General features: G+C 37.3%; 3 protein-coding genes across 3 annotated transcripts in view; all 3 read right to left on the bottom strand.

Annotated features, from left to right (window-relative positions):
• Positions 1-19307, bottom strand: part of LOC146133259 (acireductone dioxygenase-like) — a 137701-nt gene that overhangs the window by 37164 nt on the left and 81230 nt on the right. The window lies entirely within an intron of this gene.
• On the bottom strand, positions 290-4466 carry LOC146133268 (peptidase inhibitor 16-like). Its single transcript, XM_083397705.1, has 6 exons — positions 4453-4466; positions 3617-3803; positions 2777-2953; positions 1617-1746; positions 1236-1343; positions 290-363 (listed from the first exon to the last, which is right to left on the bottom strand). The coding sequence occupies exons 1-6, from the start codon at positions 4464-4466 to the stop codon at positions 290-292; spliced, it is 690 nt and encodes a 229-aa protein (XP_083253831.1).
• On the bottom strand, positions 13008-17331 carry LOC146133267 (uncharacterized). Its single transcript, XM_083397704.1, has 7 exons — positions 17137-17331; positions 16594-16719; positions 15959-16120; positions 14953-15079; positions 14476-14574; positions 13580-13733; positions 13008-13121 (listed from the first exon to the last, which is right to left on the bottom strand). Exons 1-7 carry the CDS (start codon positions 17288-17290, stop codon positions 13008-13010), a joined length of 936 nt encoding a protein of 311 aa, XP_083253830.1. The 5' UTR covers positions 17291-17331.

Here is a 19307-nt window from a genome sequence, read left to right as displayed (position 1 = left end):
GAGCAATTTTGATTTATTTGCTGTGTTTGCTGCTTGAATCCACACATCGCGCTATCTTTGAGTATTTTTACTACAAAATTTATTTATTTTGCGCGTAAGTTACGGGCAACACTCAACCTGTGCAAACCAGTTTTATGTAGTGATCTACAAATACTGCTTTTTGTCAAGGAAATATATGATGTCGATAACATAACAGCGACGAAGGTGACATTTCGAAATAAATTGTGCTTGTAAATGCGCCTATTGCCGCTCACTCTATAAGCAACGTTTGTTCCGCTGGGCAATCTGTCTACAAGGTGAAGGTTGCTTGGACAAAGGCGATCAGAAAAACCTCTATTCTCAAAGCAACAGATCGGACGGCGCCTGTAATAAAATATAAATTGTAAGGAACACCTAGTTTAAAACGTAGATGTTAAGAATTTCATCACACTCACTGCTTTCGAAACTGTGCATATTAGAACCAACTATCCACAAACAAGGCAAATATATGTTGGTGGGTGGCGTACATTTTTGCGGCTGGTCCCAGCGAGGTATGAACAAATAATAACAAGTCTATCGAATCAAATCGTCGTACCATAAGCCTGTCAATCACCCTGGCGAAGTTAAACTCTAATCCAGTGGTTCTCAATTTTTTTTCTGGCAAAGCCCTTGGAAAAGTTAATTGGTTGATCTTGCGACGCACTTAGCGATAGAAGTTTAGATGGTTTTCATACTACTATTTGGGTATAAAAAACGCTCAATACAAAACCCGCAAATGAACTACAGCGCAAAACATTAACAAAATTATAAGACAGCAAATTAGCTGTGACGTGTGATCTTTTTCATACAAAACACTAGTAATATTTCTTACTTTCCTAATGTAGCCTATTAAATACTAAATTGACGTCCCCATGTTGTTACTGACGAACAACTCGAGCCTTTATTTGCCGCGCCGGGGAGAGAATGAAAACTGAGAAATAGAACGGTAAATTTTTAATTAATTGCCACAGTTTCGTAATAATGAGTATAATGCACACCTCCAGACATGATAATCTCTGGAATAATTTTATTTCCGCAATTCAATTTGGGTGCAAAACTAAATCATTGTGGGACGCCCTTAAAAAAGAAACGACGCACCAGGGCGCACAGTTGAAAATCTCTGCTATAATCGACAAGGAAAACAATTCTTTTTCTGATCCACTTGGGCAACTTGCCAACACAGGCACAAGACTTTGTATGTACAAGTTTTGACTTACTGCTTCCCTTTGATAGCAGGGTCGAGTTGGGATTAGCGCACATGCCTTCCTTGCATTCATAGCCCGACAAACAATTGCTGCAAGGCACTCCCTTCTCGTAAGGCGCATCTGCAAACGGTCAAAACTATATTTTGTGTTTTTTTAATGTTTAAAACAACTCATAAAACTATACCGCAGGTACTTTCATACTCCCGGCCTTCTAACAAACACGGACGATCTTCGGTAACGTTGTTTTTCAAGTTACTCCTAATTACCATACAACTTACAATAAAATACGTGTTTTTCGGTTCGACTTAGTACAAATCGAGTCGGACATCGCTTACCATGTTGACTGGTAATGGCACTGTCAGCTCACTACGTAAAAAAAAACGGTAAACTTACAGTCGTAGTTTCCTCCCGGCATATAGTTGCAAACCACGATGGTTGGGTTAAGGCGCTCGACTCCTTCGATTTCGACGCGGTCACAGGTTGTCATTCCGCAGCCGAGCTTCTGCGAGATCGCCCATACCACCTGGAAGTGCCATGTTGTTTACACGCCACCAGAACGTTAGTTTAAATGAGCGTGGATTCTTTGAGTATAGGCAACATGACTTGCTTCGTTACTTTTTCGTTCTTGTTGCGAACAAGTAAGCTGACTCATTTTTTAAAGTGCGATATTGTAAACATGGCCCATATACGACGCTTGGCAACATAAAACATGCAGAAATAAGTCAAGGACTCAATGGTGGACTCTATTTAAGTTTAGTCTATAGATCACTTTTACCGTATACTAGGGATGCCGAACCTTTTCATCACGCGGGTCACAAACACGACCTTAATCCTTACAAAATGCTCAAGTGGGTCATATATTCCATTATTTGTTAATTTTAAGCGAAACTCTGCTGTTGCGTCGTTTTAAGTGTTATTGTCTGGGTTGGTAATTTTTGTATGATTTCCAAATTCGGATTCCCACACATATTAAGAAGCTAAATAGTTACCAAATGCTGCAGCATTTTTTACGGGAGTTCAGCAGAGATATTTTCAGCATGGTTTATTGCTTTAACTAGGGTTTTTAGAATTCTTGTTTGCAAACTCCTAATTTCACAGGATCGTCACCCTCAAAATGCTTTTAGTTGTCTGCTTTTCTGCACGCATTTGTTGAAGTGCAGTTAATGTAGACATAATCGTCACCCCTAAAAAACACTTTTGCACGATCCACAGATGGGCAGCCCTGATTTAAACAGTATAATGCTATCTAACTAAGAACTGTTTTATTGTACATTTATCCTTTCATGAAAATGATTAATAACATTTCGGTATTTCTAGAGAGACAAGTGGGTCATTAAAAATCTGTGGTGGGTCACGAAGTGACAGTGGTTCGCCATCCCTACCGTATACCGACCTGTTCTATATTATTTACCCTTTTTTATGTCAATACAATACCTTTTTGGTTTTATATACGTAGCCTTCAATAAAAAACGCTGATAAATTTATCAAGGTGAGTTGTGTGCAAAATGATCTCCCGAAATCTGTTCGTTAAAAAACTACTGATTTTTACCAACCTGCATGTAATGAAAACAAGGTTTGTTATCGTTTGGGCAGTGTTTCGACGACCAGGCGAAGTTCGAAATCTCGGCGTGCCACTTGTGTACAATGTTGGTTAAGTAGCTGCCATTCAAATAAAGGTTGGCGCTTATGTACATGTTCTCCCCCATCCAGTACTTTCCCTGGTTGCTTTTCTATCGATTAGAAACGGAAGATGCGTTAGTCCAGTGACTATATGAAAATTCTTGACACACACCAACTTTTAAAATACAGTGCAATGAATGTAAGGGTATTACGCGGCCCACAACTACAAAATAACACTAAAGTATTTATAGGTAACTCGCTGACCACTGCTTAGTCCTTCAATTTAAAAATGTCTGCAAGGAGGCGACAGAGAGCTACAAAAATATAATGTATGCAAAAGCTTTTCGTTTCCTATTTGTTGCGTTTCACGGCATTTTGCTGACATCTGAAGTAAACAGATTTAGAAACTTAGAAACCATTTAAAAAATCCTACAATCTGAATACAAATTCTCTTCAATGTAGCTTGCTAGTGTGCAAGGCCAATACTCAGCATTCCAGAGCAAACGTGGAACTGAGTAAGGTGTATGTCTTTACGGCCAACCAAGTAAGGATTTCGGACTTTTAGTGGCCATAATCATTGACACTTTTTAGCACGCCTGAATCATAAAAACAAAAAATATCAGCTATTTCTCATACTATAGTTTGAATAGAAGCTGTTAGCCTATTAAAATATGCTGTAGGCCTTTATTGCTTTATGTTATCTTTAGTTTCGTGATTACTCCTAACTTTAACGAGCCCAGTTGAGTTTTGCCCACTTAAAAACGTTTACTTGCCATGAGCGATGCAACGGGGCAAGTTCTCGAATAATCGCGGGCCATCTTTTCCAGATCGCGATCCCAGGTCAACCTGATCATGTTCGAAGCTGTGGGTGTCGCGTTTCTCCTGTACTCGTTGTGAAGTCGCAGTATTTCGAGTCGCTGTGTGTCGACCAAAGAGTGTTCGATCGTGGCTTTAGACTCGCTGTAACGCAGCCGATTTAGGTGAAATATTTGTTCAATGACAGAAAAAAAATAAACACATGCGCGTATTTGATTAGGTCTGCAAATGGCAGTAGTTTCGTGTTTTCCGCAGCCACCATATATTTGTGTAGTATTTGCGCCAGGACCGGATTAAGGGGACTGTAGGCCTAAGGCTATTTACCAGGAAAGGGCCTTATTTTGCAAACGAAGCTACAAAAAGTAGTAAAAATACATACACGAAATATTAAAATTATTTACTGCAAAATAACACAAACATAACATAAACATGTAATAAATGTAATTAAGTGTCATAGACACATCTGCAGATTTTAATTGCGTCGTAAAATAGGATTTGGAGGTCGTAACATGAAGCTTAATCTACCCTTCAACATACCACAGCGTTTAAACTCTAATTTATTTAACAATTTAGTCATTTTAAATTAAACTAACTTAGTTAGTCGGTGCAAACCTTGTTTTTGGACTCCGCCGAGGTATTTTTTGTATTCGATCTGTTTTGTCACTACATTCGTTGAGATGATTCCTAGATTTTTATTTTAACAATGCGTTACTATTATTCGCCAAATACGCTGTGCATTACCTATAGCTGAATATTGGCCTAAAAGTTGACCTTAAGTAACCCCGTAGCATACCTTGCGCGTTTCATGATGGAATGTTCATTTGCAAACTCTTTAAGGAAATTGGGAAATCTCTGCACCAGGCATTACAAGTTAGTTGCTTTCCCAGCAGCATTTGACAGAAACTTAAAGATTAGGCGAAGGTTATCGTCAAGTAATTGGCTGCCCGAAAAAACGCTGACGCCGCACCACATGTATGGCTACATATATAAAGCACTAGCAGCACAGTAATTGTTTCGCCACAGCGACAGGCCTTTACCCAATCTTGCCACTCGCAAACGTACGATTAGGCGTAAAACTTTGCGATAAAACGTAATAAAAGGATACAATGTTCTACTTTGAACATCCCTACTTGCGAGTAAATCAAACAACGTGTCAGAAAAATGTGTTACGATACGTTACAAGAAAGGTCATAATTAAAATCACAAATTTAAGTTAACAGGCAAATTTTATAAATGAAGACACATGTGTAGTTGGGTTTTGCAAACTACGACCTAGCTAGAGAGTTATGACCGTGGCTTCCCAATGACCTCTCAAACAAATTCTATTCGATGACACGATTTTACTTTTTTGCCTCAAAAATCGTTTTATTCTTTCAAATCTTCAAATATCTATTTTAAATGGAAATAGGAAAGCTACCGCGTCACTGGTCCCTATGACCTCCTGGTCCCACATCTTCCCTATTACAATGTGGCCTATATTTAAAATTACAATTTTCTTACCATACGTATACGTTTTGGTTCACACTAGACGCGTTTTGCTTTTAGCATTGGCGTCTGGCGTACAACGTCCAGTTTACACTGCCAGCGTCAACGGCAAATTTCCTCGCCCCTAACCGAAAGCGTCAAAGTTGAACTGTTTCAACTTCCTCAACCGAAAGCGTTTTTTTTAAAACGTTTAACGTCAACGCCAGGCGCGTCTAGTGTGAATCAACCTTATGAAAACATTCAAACCTCTAACAGAATCACTATCTATGCTTAAAAGTGACTTCAGTCATAAGTCGAAAATAAAAACAACATCAACGTCGCAATAAAACACACTTCTGAATAAGGACAAAATAAGACCAATACCTAAATAAGTCCAAAACCCGTCAGAATAAGACCTAAATGGCCAGAATCAGGCTACACAACACTTTACCTGACCTCAACCCTCACCCCTAAGTACATCACTAACTCCCCTAATAATTTTAACCCCTACCCATTTTCTTACCCCGCCCATTAACCACCAATAACCCCAAACAGGGCCAAAAATCCAATGCAAAAACAGCGGCGGCCGATCGACCCATACCCTCTCCCTACACTTTCAGGCGTTATTTTGGCCATTTAGGCAATATTACGATGAATTTAGGACGAATTTTGACAGATTTAAGTCTTAATCAGACGATTTTGATTTTATTCTGTACTGGGCAGTAAAAAATCTGCGTATTTGGCTTTATTGTGTCATTGGTCTTAATAATATGGGTTTAAAGATTTTTCTGCTTTTGTTATTGTTTCTTTTTAGGTTGTATTTTGTGTTCTCCTTAAAAGTGATAACACAGAACATAGATAGTTCTTAACTCGTTTGCAGCATAAATAACACGATTTATTTATGTACTCACACACAAGGCAGTTATTGACTCCACTCTGGACTCTGTCATTCGTTTTTAAGCAAAAACTATCCTGTACCAGTACTAGATCTGTATCACCATCAGTCTTACAAAAATTTACCCTCAAAAAATTGGGGGCGAATTTTTCCAGGGCCTAAGGCTATAGCCTTATTAGCCTATTGGTTAATCCGGCCCTGATTTGCGCCATTTATTTACGTCAATCTATTAAAAATATCAATATTACATATTACCTAAAAAATTGCTTGTCATAGTTTCCACACTGCTCGATCATTTACTTAACCGACAAAGGGATTTTATCATTGGTAAAATAAATCAGTAAAGTTTGTCACTTGTACGATAAACAGTGTTAATCAGCAGGTAAGTGCTGAAACAGATCGTTTCTGTACCGGTACTTAAATAGACAACACACCTTTGGAAATCATATGTTGCCTTAAGTTTGCACATTATAGGAAAAACGGGTCTCTTTCTATTTGTACGTGAAGAAAGTAAAGCAAAAACAAATAAAAGGTACGGTCTACAAACATCGCATACCGCAATGCACATTATTTAGGTTAGGCATTATTAAATATAATAATACTTGACTAACCCATACCCCAACGCCGACCGATACCTAAACCCAAATAATGTGAGTTGCGGTATGCGTTTTTGCATTAATTTCTACCTACCAAATGAAAAGAGCCCCGGAAAAACTGTATGCCATGCTTGTAAACTTTCACTGTCTATTCATTTTTTAATGCCATGGCTCCTATAGGTTGGGAACCCCTACTATATGCGATTCAGCTGTCTATGCAAGGTGCAAGGTAGGTTATTAGCGCCAAATCAAACTTTATAAGGTCAAAGTTTTTTTAGTTTTTTTAACTGCAATTTAGCCTACTTGTAAACACGCAAACAAACCTAGTTAATTTTAATTATGTCACTTATAAAGTGAACTGCATAAATTACAATAATGCTTACCTTTGCGTGCTGTCTTTCAAGAAGCAGAACCCGAGAAAAAATACTAACGCGAAATTCATTTGTAAATTTGTTTTGACCACTGCTAGAAAGTTAGAACGAAACGCAGCTGTAGCTAGTAAACGCAATCAGCTAGATCAGGTGATTATGACGAAATATAAGGCATTTTATGCCATGAAATATCCTTTTCGAACGAGTTTAGTCTACATTTTTTCTAACCATGTTTACGTGGTGTGAGGCTATGTTCCCCAAATATAGAATATCAATATAGCATCGATATAATAAATCTATGGCAGTTGCTGCTTACATAACATGACTGTGCATATTCCAGAGATTGTGATATAGCAATAGCAATATACACAGAAAACAACTTATTACGTCGTAAAATATGTGATAAGTGACGTCAGACTACAATGAAGTTCGCCATTATACTCCTATATGTTTAATTTTAAACAGAATAGGCCTACATCGCTTGAAGCACATTTAGTTTGCCAAACTTTTAATTTACAGGCGATCATGTTACACACGGCAGCGTTATCTGCATTTTTTATAATATCTGCATTTTTATAATTACAACTAGGCAAAACTTTGAGCGACATATCTTCTGGACCCGCATTTAAAGGTAACACAATGTACGCCCTTGTTTCTGAGTATGTGCTTTATACATACGTTTAAATTTAACATTTTTTGTAAAACTTGCTATATAAACGTTGTGAAATCTGGCGCAAAAGAAATTAAGAGAAAATAGGATACCCAACCATAAGACATAAGACCAAAACAAAGGCAATATCAACGTCGGAATAAAACACAGTTCGGAATAAGACCAAAAGAGGACTAATACCTGAGACATAAACAACATTTGACATAACCCCAAACCTAGGGCTACCATTTTTTCAGCATCCAAAAGAAGACATTTTTGCCGGTACCATAAGTAAAACGAAGTAGAATTCTTACGTTTGAGTTTGATGATGTTAATACTTTGCGTGAATACTTTGCGGTCCCGTTAACTTTTTCCAATTAGGAATGATCATTTTTAACGAGATCGTAAAATTGTTTACACGAAATATCATTGAAATGAATAAATCAAAGCATCTGCTGAGAACTACCTGTATGGCTGCTAAGAACCATACCCTTCAACATACCACAGCGTTTAAACTCTAATTTATTTAACAATTTAGTCATTTTAAATTAAACTAACTTAGTTAGTCGGTGCAAACCTTGTTTTTGGACTCCGCCGAGGTATTTTTTGTATTCGATCTGTTTTGTCACTACATTCGTTGAGATGATTCCTAGATTTTTATTTTAACAATGCGTTACTATTATTCGCCAAATACGCTGTGCATTACCTATAGCTGAATATTGGCCTAAAAGTTGACCTTAAGTAACCCCGTAGCATACCTTGCGCGTTTCATGATGGAATGTTCATTTGCAAACTCTTTAAGGAAATTGGGAAATCTCTGCACCAGGCATTACAAGTTAGTTGCTTTCCCAGCAGCATTTGACAGAAACTTAAAGATTAGGCGAAGGTTATCGTCAAGTAATTGGCTGCCCGAAAAAACGCTGACGCCGCACCACATGTATGGCTACATATATAAAGCACTAGCAGCACAGTAATTGTTTCGCCACAGCGACAGGCCTTTACCCAATCTTGCCACTCGCAAACGTACGATTAGGCGTAAAACTTTGCGATAAAACGTAATAAAAGGATACAATGTTCTACTTTGAACATCCCTACTTGCGAGTAAATCAAACAACGTGTCAGAAAAATGTGTTACGATACGTTACAAGAAAGGTCATAATTAAAATCACAAATTTAAGTTAACAGGCAAATTTTATAAATGAAGACACATGTGTAGTTGGGTTTTGCAAACTACGACCTAGCTAGAGAGTTATGACCGTGGCTTCCCAATGACCTCTCAAACAAATTCTATTCGATGACACGATTTTACTTTTTTGCCTCAAAAATCGTTTTATTCTTTCAAATCTTCAAATATCTATTTTAAATGGAAATAGGAAAGCTACCGCGTCACTGGTCCCTATGACCTCCTGGTCCCACATCTTCCCTATTACAATGTGGCCTATATTTAAAATTACAATTTTCTTACCATACGTATACGTTTTGGTTCACACTAGACGCGTTTTGCTTTTAGCATTGGCGTCTGGCGTACAACGTCCAGTTTACACTGCCAGCGTCAACGGCAAATTTCCTCGCCCCTAACCGAAAGCGTCAAAGTTGAACTGTTTCAACTTCCTCAACCGAAAGCGTTTTTTTTAAAACGTTTAACGTCAACGCCAGGCGCGTCTAGTGTGAATCAACCTTATGAAAACATTCAAACCTCTAACAGAATCACTATCTATGCTTAAAAGTGACTTCAGTCATAAGTCGAAAATAAAAACAACATCAACGTCGCAATAAAACACACTTCTGAATAAGGACAAAATAAGACCAATACCTAAATAAGTCCAAAACCCGTCAGAATAAGACCTAAATGGCCAGAATCAGGCTACACAACACTTTACCTGACCTCAACCCTCACCCCTAAGTACATCACTAACTCCCCTAATAATTTTAACCCCTACCCATTTTCTTACCCCGCCCATTAACCACCAATAACCCCAAACAGGGCCAAAAATCCAATGCAAAAACAGCGGCGGCCGATCGACCCATACCCTCTCCCTACACTTTCAGGCGTTATTTTGGCCATTTAGGCAATATTACGATGAATTTAGGACGAATTTTGACAGATTTAAGTCTTAATCAGACGATTTTGATTTTATTCTGTACTGGGCAGTAAAAAATCTGCGTATTTGGCTTTATTGTGTCATTGGTCTTAATAATATGGGTTTAAAGATTTTTCTGCTTTTGTTATTGTTTCTTTTTAGGTTGTATTTTGTGTTCTCCTTAAAAGTGATAACACAGAACATAGATAGTTCTTAACTCGTTTGCAGCATAAATAACACGATTTATTTATGTACTCACACACAAGGCAGTTATTGACTCCACTCTGGACTCTGTCATTCGTTTTTAAGCAAAAACTATCCTGTACCAGTACTAGATCTGTATCACCATCAGTCTTACAAAAATTTACCCTCAAAAAATTGGGGGCGAATTTTTCCAGGGCCTAAGGCTATAGCCTTATTAGCCTATTGGTTAATCCGGCCCTGATTTGCGCCATTTATTTACGTCAATCTATTAAAAATATCAATATTACATATTACCTAAAAAATTGCTTGTCATAGTTTCCACACTGCTCGATCATTTACTTAACCGACAAAGGGATTTTATCATTGGTAAAATAAATCAGTAAAGTTTGTCACTTGTACGATAAACAGTGTTAATCAGCAGGTAAGTGCTGAAACAGATCGTTTCTGTACCGGTACTTAAATAGACAACACACCTTTGGAAATCATATGTTGCCTTAAGTTTGCACATTATAGGAAAAACGGGTCTCTTTCTATTTGTACGTGAAGAAAGTAAAGCAAAAACAAATAAAAGGTACGGTCTACAAACATCGCATACCGCAATGCACATTATTTAGGTTAGGCATTATTAAATATAATAATACTTGACTAACCCATACCCCAACGCCGACCGATACCTAAACCCAAATAATGTGAGTTGCGGTATGCGTTTTTGCATTAATTTCTACCTACCAAATGAAAAGAGCCCCGGAAAAACTGTATGCCATGCTTGTAAACTTTCACTGTCTATTCATTTTTTAATGCCATGGCTCCTATAGGTTGGGAACCCCTACTATATGCGATTCAGCTGTCTATGCAAGGTGCAAGGTAGGTTATTAGCGCCAAATCAAACTTTATAAGGTCAAAGTTTTTTTAGTTTTTTTAACTGCAATTTAGCCTACTTGTAAACACGCAAACAAACCTAGTTAATTTTAATTATGTCACTTATAAAGTGAACTGCATAAATTACAATAATGCTTACCTTTGCGTGCTGTCTTTCAAGAAGCAGAACCCGAGAAAAAATACTAACGCGAAATTCATTTGTAAATTTGTTTTGACCACTGCTAGAAAGTTAGAACGAAACGCAGCTGTAGCTAGTAAACGCAATCAGCTAGATCAGGTGATTATGACGAAATATAAGGCATTTTATGCCATGAAATATCCTTTTCGAACGAGTTTAGTCTACATTTTTTCTAACCATGTTTACGTGGTGTGAGGCTATGTTCCCCAAATATAGAATATCAATATAGCATCGATATAATAAATCTATGGCAGTTGCTGCTTACATAACATGACTGTGCATATTCCAGAGATTGTGATATAGCAATAGCAATATACACAGAAAACAACTTATTACGTCGTAAAATATGTGATAAGTGACGTCAGACTACAATGAAGTTCGCCATTATACTCCTATATGTTTAATTTTAAACAGAATAGGCCTACATCGCTTGAAGCACATTTAGTTTGCCAAACTTTTAATTTACAGGCGATCATGTTACACACGGCAGCGTTATCTGCATTTTTTATAATATCTGCATTTTTATAATTACAACTAGGCAAAACTTTGAGCGACATATCTTCTGGACCCGCATTTAAAGGTAACACAATGTACGCCCTTGTTTCTGAGTATGTGCTTTATACATACGTTTAAATTTAACATTTTTTGTAAAACTTGCTATATAAACGTTGTGAAATCTGGCGCAAAAGAAATTAAGAGAAAATAGGATACCCAACCATAAGACATAAGACCAAAACAAAGGCAATATCAACGTCGGAATAAAACACAGTTCGGAATAAGACCAAAAGAGGACTAATACCTGAGACATAAACAACATTTGACATAACCCCAAACCTAGGGCTACCATTTTTTCAGCATCCAAAAGAAGACATTTTTGCCGGTACCATAAGTAAAACGAAGTAGAATTCTTACGTTTGAGTTTGATGATGTTAATACTTTGCGTGAATACTTTGCGGTCCCGTTAACTTTTTCCAATTAGGAATGATCATTTTTAACGAGATCGTAAAATTGTTTACACGAAATATCATTGAAATGAATAAATCAAAGCATCTGCTGAGAACTACCTGTATGGCTGCTAAGAACCATACAGTAACGCTGATAGTAGGCTATGCAAAACTCACGCCGTTGCTTTATTAATGGGCCTTTTTCCACGTGAGGTTCAGTTGCAATTTTTCTGGCGCAGGGTTTGCAACAATGTTTAAAAAAGACGACATTTGGAGCATTTTTAAGCGTCCTCGGAGGACCACTCACTTTTCTTGAGAAAAGAGGACAAATCCTCCTAAAGGAGGACACATGGTAGGCCTACCCAAACCCCAACGCTAAGTAGGCATACATCACTAACTCCTCTAATAATTTCAACCCTAACCCATTTTCCAACCCAGTGGTCGGCAAACTGTGGGCCGCGGCCCAAATGTGGGCCGCAGAGTGATTTTTAGTGGGCCGCGAGTTACTTTTGAATAGCAAAGTGTTATAAAGTAGTTGTGGGCCGCGTAATACTCGTAGCCTACATTCATTGCACTTTATTTTAAAAGTTGGTGTGGAATATTATTTTCTAATTGGCTCAGCTTGGAACGTGCCAAATATGGTCCTTGGAGCCTGTCGAACTATATTTTTTGCCAACTTAAACTGTGTGTAATTAAAAAAATTTCGCGCTTCGCGCGGATATTCCTCGTTTTGTACTAATTTTACATTATGGCAATGTTTTGGGCACCAAGGCGCCGTGTTATATATTTTATTTCTGATAATATCGCGTATGGGTTTAAAATACGAAGAATTTAAACATTTCTACAGAGGATGTTGTTTAAAAACGTATCCTTTCTAATTTTTGAGCTGAAATATTGCTCTTTTGCCAGTTGCCTTTTCTACGTGGACGATTTCCAAAATCATCTTTAGAACTGCTATTAAAATACCCAATATGCATAACGTCCTACAAATTATTTTTTTTTCAGTATAAACCATACAAACGAAAAGTCTTTCTGTCTTGCCCATGCACAAAAACATCACATAAGAGTTTTCATTTTTCTTAAAATTTTATTGCGACAAATCGCTACCGTAAAATGTTGGACCGCTCTGGGATCCAATTCGACTGTGATTTCCTATCAAGTGAAGTTCTTTGCCGGGCGACTTGGGAAATCTGACAGCAGTCTAAAATATACAACGGCATGCGCACATTTAGTAATGGCGAACAGTTGTGACTGGTAATTAGGCTACAATAAGAGGTTTGTAGTTCCTTCCTGTGTGGTTAAAAAATGCCTTATGGGCGTTTTAAAAAGAATTTTCGTAAAACTTGACCCAATGTGTTCAAACTATCGGGGCAACCAGCCAAATTTTTAGGAAAGTTAAATAGAGAACAAAACAATAAAAAGGATTTTTGTCAATGAAATTTATTCTACCTCATCTTAAATCACAGAAGCAAAACTACTATACGTGGATTATAGCCTTTACACAACAAATATAACGATACATTGGGTTTAGCCACTCTTCTTGTGTTCATGGGCTGAAAGTCGATTTAACACGAAGTCATTTTTTGGTTATAATATAGAACAGCGAATTTAGCTAAGATGAGCCTAAAGCCTCACGGCGCTGGCGTAGACTTAACCGACCTTAATGAACGAAGTGGCGCTTTCCAGAGTGGAAAGACCCGCTTTGCGTCCGTTTGTTTCCCCGTCGCTAACGTTGCCACTCGCTCTGTTTTTCTCCCTGAACAAATCCTTGGTCCTGTTGTCCCATGCGGTGTAGTCGTAGACCGAAACTCTTCTGCGACAAAAACACAATTCCAAATATAATATAAAAGTGGTCGTTAACAGCTGCTTGTGCTTCATTCCACTGGTTTTCTTTAATCCATCATGTCATAGCATGATGCACCTATAAAGTAAATAATTAAAAAGCGGCAAAAAAAACCTTCGTATTCACGTTGGTTCCGGGTAAAGTAGCTGAGCAATACATTGAATCTTCGTTAATCTGCACCACTTTTTTAAATTATAAAATATGAGTTTAGTGGCGTCACCGGATTTTAAACTCAAACGGATTTATATTCAATAAAGAAGACTGTCGAATAAGTTAAAACATGAATTCTGCTTTAATACCATGTGTAGATAATTAATCGACAATTGTATTCGTTTTGATCAAGCGCATTTGTTCCAAGATTTCTGTGTCGGATTCGGATAAATGGATATCCGGATTAAAGGCATGGAAATAAACATTTCCCAATCAGTTTGTGCCTGAGAACAGGGATTCCAGTTCTTCGGTGTCCGAATTGGCGAGCTGTCTATTTAAGTATTGTAATGATTTTAAGTTAAAGATTTCGCTTGAATGCACTGAAGTTAATGTTTTCAAAACACTTGACCTGGCTCAATTATTTTAGGCAAAATGACTTGACTTGACTTAAGTCTCTTGAACAAATGACTTGACTTGGAATTGCAGACTGCACTTGTACTTCAGTTATTTTACGTATTATACTTGACTGCAGGATGACGTGTTTACAACAGTAATATATTACGCTGATTTTTGTTTCTGTTTCCAAGTGTCGACGACAACCGTTGACAGCTTGCGTCGTTCCAATTCACGTTTCTCTTCCACACGATGTTTCGAGTAGAGCCTGAAAAAATGAGAAGGAATAAACGTTTATCGTTTGCTAAACGAATTTGAGTATGAAGGATAGGGCTAGGAAACTTGTCCGAGATAAGGTAAAATAAACTTGGCCATAAAGTAAAAGAATGGAAATCAGCATGTCGTACTTTAAACTGGCCTGTTTTACAATGCAGTAATGACAATACAAACAGTTTTATGCGTCAAACGTTTAAACTATCAATCAAGAATTGTTCCGGGGGCACATTACACATTTTTTTTTATACAAATTCAAGATTTGGGGTTATGATTCTTTATAATATTCTTCTCTTTGTTATCAGCAAATATAAGGTTAACGACAGCTTACCATATAACACTGCTGTACGTTATTGTCACACACAGAAATCACCTGCAGAATATGGTCAACGTTGCCAGAGCGCTTCCAGCACCAGACCCAAACAGAATCCAACCGAACGTGGTGACACGACGCCAAATGACGTCAATCGATTCGATCTCAATATCGATATCATTGTCTCCTGATTAACATGACAAAATTCATTGATCGGCCGAATTAATTTTCAACCATAACAATGGGGACCGATATTTTCTCAAAATATTGTTGTTGTTTTTTTGGATATTTCTAACAACAGTGAGATGATTAAAGCCCAAACTATAGTTTAACGTAGAGTTACTGACGAATGTTAAGTAATAATAATTTATTTAAGCCTTCCTAAACTGGAGGTCGTAACCTTACAAGGAATCGCGCAATGGGTTTATGTGTCGTAACGCAAGTGGGACGGCACCAATTTTACTTTAAGCATGTAGCCTATAGATTGACAACGAGAAATTATCTTCTTAAAAATGCCGAAAGGTCGCCGAAAAGTTTAATAATTTAAATGCGGTAGCGGACTAGAAAGCCCTGTCTCAGGCTTTCTAATGATCACAAACGCCTGATTTTTCTAGGTTTATAACATATACAATTATGTTTTTAAGTAAAAAAATAAAAAAAATCGGGTAGTGCTTTGGCACACGAAAATTAAAATATTATACACCGGCTTCCAAGGATGTTTAACACATTTTTATTGCATCAATATTTACAGAATCGATATTCACTACGATACAGTCAAATATTGATATCTCTTGTTTGGGGCCCACGACATTGATGTATAATTTTTCCAAAGAAGTCTGTTATAATTATATGTTTGGTACCGCATAAGTTGACACTATAACATTCGTGACAAACATAAATTAAAATATTTAGTAGTGTAGGATAATATATTTCAAATGCCATTTTTTAAATGCCATAGATCGGTTACAAGGTTACTTTAAACAAAATACTATTCCTTTCGACTCTGTATAAACTGTACCTGATTATAAGCTACCCCAAGCATAATTTTTTAGTACAGTTTGCCCACCTGAAGCGTTAACGCGCCAATTAATATTTGATGAGTCGGCTAACGGCGAGTCTCTGTAGCCAGGATCCAGGCTCTGAAATGACGATCTCGGAGCAGGTCCAAGTGAGAATGCGAACATGGTTCCCACCGGCAGGACGTGAGCCACTATCACCAGCGATGCACCTGTTGTGGATACAACAATCTAGGTGCTATAAGTCTTAGTATGTGCGGAAACACTTCTAAATATTCGCTCCGGCTTGTTTTTAGGTCAACAAAACAACACGAATGCTAAACAGGTGTGAACTTAAGGATTTCAGAGTTGTCTTTTAATTTTGTTAGCATTTTGTTGCAGGTTTTATCGCCAGTAAGCTGATTTAACATAAAAGCTACTCGCAATTTTATTATTTCGTGTTTTTTTTTGCTTTTGATATTTCTTTACATTTATTATAAAAGGACTTGGTGAATTACTTGCAAATTGTCAAGGTCGTCAGGTCAAATGGTGAGGTGGCTTGTTCTGCCTACAACATGCACCGTTTTACGAATGCCTCATAAATAATACATTCCAAGAGCGCTCGCTAAAACGAGTAAAGGTATAAGCCTAGCATACCAAGACATTAAAATTCAACGAAAAAGCAGTGTGACAACTATATACGCACCAATCATGGCGTAAAGACAATTGCTGCACACCGCCATCGGTCCGATAGAAAATTGCCTCGACGTTACAGCGGAGTAGATGAACACAATCCACATCACGAAAAAACTAACTGACAGCAGCCCTATGCCTGAAAAAAAAACAAATCCAAGAATTTGAAAGAAAAATAGGACATTTAAAGATACAATTGCAAATAAAAGAGAAGCAATTGATAAAGGAAATGCGTAAATGAAATATCATACTTTTCAATTATAATATTTATTGCTTTTTGTTTTAATAAGCTGTTTTGCAGAACGAAAAGTTTTATTTATTAGTTATACATTATAACTATTTTAGTTACTACTAAGGGATCCCTAAGAACTGCATTTTTAAGGGTTTTAAACATACTAAAAATTCAGTTATAAATTATTACACGTGTAAATGCGTTTATTATTTAGGGCTTAGGCCCTCAAACGTTGCTGGCTATTGAGTTGCATTACTCTTTTGCAAATAATAAAAGCTTGTTTTTGTGAGTCACGTACAAAAATGCAACCTTCACATTTCTCACCCAAATACGTTCGCACGTTCCATGCCGATATCTGGTACTTTGTCATTTCCACCGAAACAACGACTGTTCCGACCAAACCGACAATCGAGCTTAGCATTCCAATGCACAACAGCAGTCTCTTCAGTCGACGCTTTTTCATCACAAAATCGACCATTTTCCAATACACTAAGTTTATGACATGTTGTGACAGAATGGTATGAAAATTAATCTAAAAACAAGAAACGCAAATAAGCCACAGGTTGAAACGTTGGCAGATTTTGTACAATAACATATGACTTTTATTTATTTAAGTTACTAAAAACTGCCTGATCTGAACATTTAAGACTGCTTTTTATTTTTATTTGTAGCCTATTTCTAATCGTTCGTGATAATATACCCAGCAAATATCGACCAACCGCCATTTATTCGTTTGCCATTTGACTCGCAAATATATAATTGGTCATCTCTTGAAAGTTTGAAATTAAACCGTTAACGACAAACTCAGCAATGAAGTTGCGCTTTGTGGCTGCCGGTCGGCCATAGGCATTCGCGTATAGGGCCAAGCACGCAGGAAAGTTTGCGGATAAATAATTGATGCAGCGGAGACTTGGTGAGACGATATCGGCTTTCGCGCGATGGCCTTCGTTATTTTTTCACCCTAAACACTTGTTCTGCAGGAACGGAATCACGGAATCAGTAAAAAGGTCACGATTCCATACCTCAAAAAACTTTTTTAGTTAAGCATATCTACGAAATTCGTCGTACGAAAAACTATTTTGAATTTAAAAGGTTAAAATTGTTGTACGTTGGGACGTTCAGACGTCACAATGGGACGTTCGGAACAAACAAACTTAAGAAATCTGAGGTTATCCTTTGATATTATAGTATGCAAATCAATTCATAGGCTAAACACACTCAAAGCGATGGCAAATGGTCTGGTGAAATAGAGACATGGTCTGAAACAAAAACATTTAGTTTTACAGTGTACCTGCCGAAATTTCGTACCAGAACGGCGTTCGAGTAGAATAATTGATGCCCGTTCCGGCTTAATTTTACAAATGTGGGCTATAATATTCTAGCTGTCACATTTCTCCCCAAAGTCTATTATAAAACTTCAAATCTCTGTATTTATTTGAGTCGCTGCTATTCTGTTCATTCTGCCGCACTTGCTATGATACGAGCAACAATCACCACTCGCTGATACAACGAGCTAAAATTAATTGACACTTTCTCAAATATAATCGACTATATCTCTCTCATGAAGCGGGTCACCCCATCCATAGTAACCATTGCACCTATTCCACCTATTGAAGGTTATTCGATGACAGGACAATATACGTCTTGGAAATAATTTGCTACAATATGTGATTTAAATCAATATTGCCTATGCCTATAAAAACACAATGGAATATTGAAAATATGTCACAATTGTTTTCGCTGTGCCACACAAGCGCCGATGTTCATACAATGCTGGTTGCTCGGCATCCATTACGGTTTTTTGGTTTTTAAAGTAAACGGTTATTTTTTTAATGTTCATGTTTCGGTATGTCCTATATTTGCCATTTTATTTCGATTCCTATATTGTGGACAAAACGGATCGCAAACCGAACCGATAAAAGTTACGTTATTACCATGCTCAAACAAACCAGGGAGTCGAACCGTTTGACTTTTCCGGTTAAGGTTCGGTTCGGGTTTAAGGATTTTTCTGAATCCGGTTTCGGTTTCGAGCAATTTAAAAGTTCCGGTTTAGCTCCGGTTCGACCAGCATTATTCCAAAACCGGTTCATAAGTTCCGGTTCGGATACAATATAAGATGCGTTAATCTAAAAATGTGGGTAAATAAATGTAGAGAATCATCTTTGAATTGTAAGTCATTTAATCTAAGTTACGTGACGTATTACAAAAACAGCAACTGATTATTGAAATATCTTAAATATACAAAAGTCAACGTTTTATTTATTTAATATTTATATTTTTTCAAAAAATTCGAACATGGCGTAACTTGACTCTTTAAAATACAAGTTGTGACGTCATGCTGGAGTGAACCGTTTTTTTGGCAGGTTCGGTTAAGGTTCAGGTACTTTCAAATTATTCGGTTCAGTTCCTTAAAATCTTACATAAAACGGTTACGGTTCGGAAAAATTTGAACCAAAACCGGTTCATAAAGTTCCGGTTCGATTCCTGAAACAAAC

The sequence above is a fragment of the Ascidiella aspersa genome, chromosome 9 (genome assembly GCF_963924565.1).
Source record: "Ascidiella aspersa chromosome 9, kaAscAspe10.2, whole genome shotgun sequence".
NCBI lineage: Eukaryota > Metazoa > Chordata > Ascidiacea > Phlebobranchia > Ascidiidae > Ascidiella > Ascidiella aspersa.
This window is presented reverse-complemented; position numbering and strand designations above follow the sequence as displayed.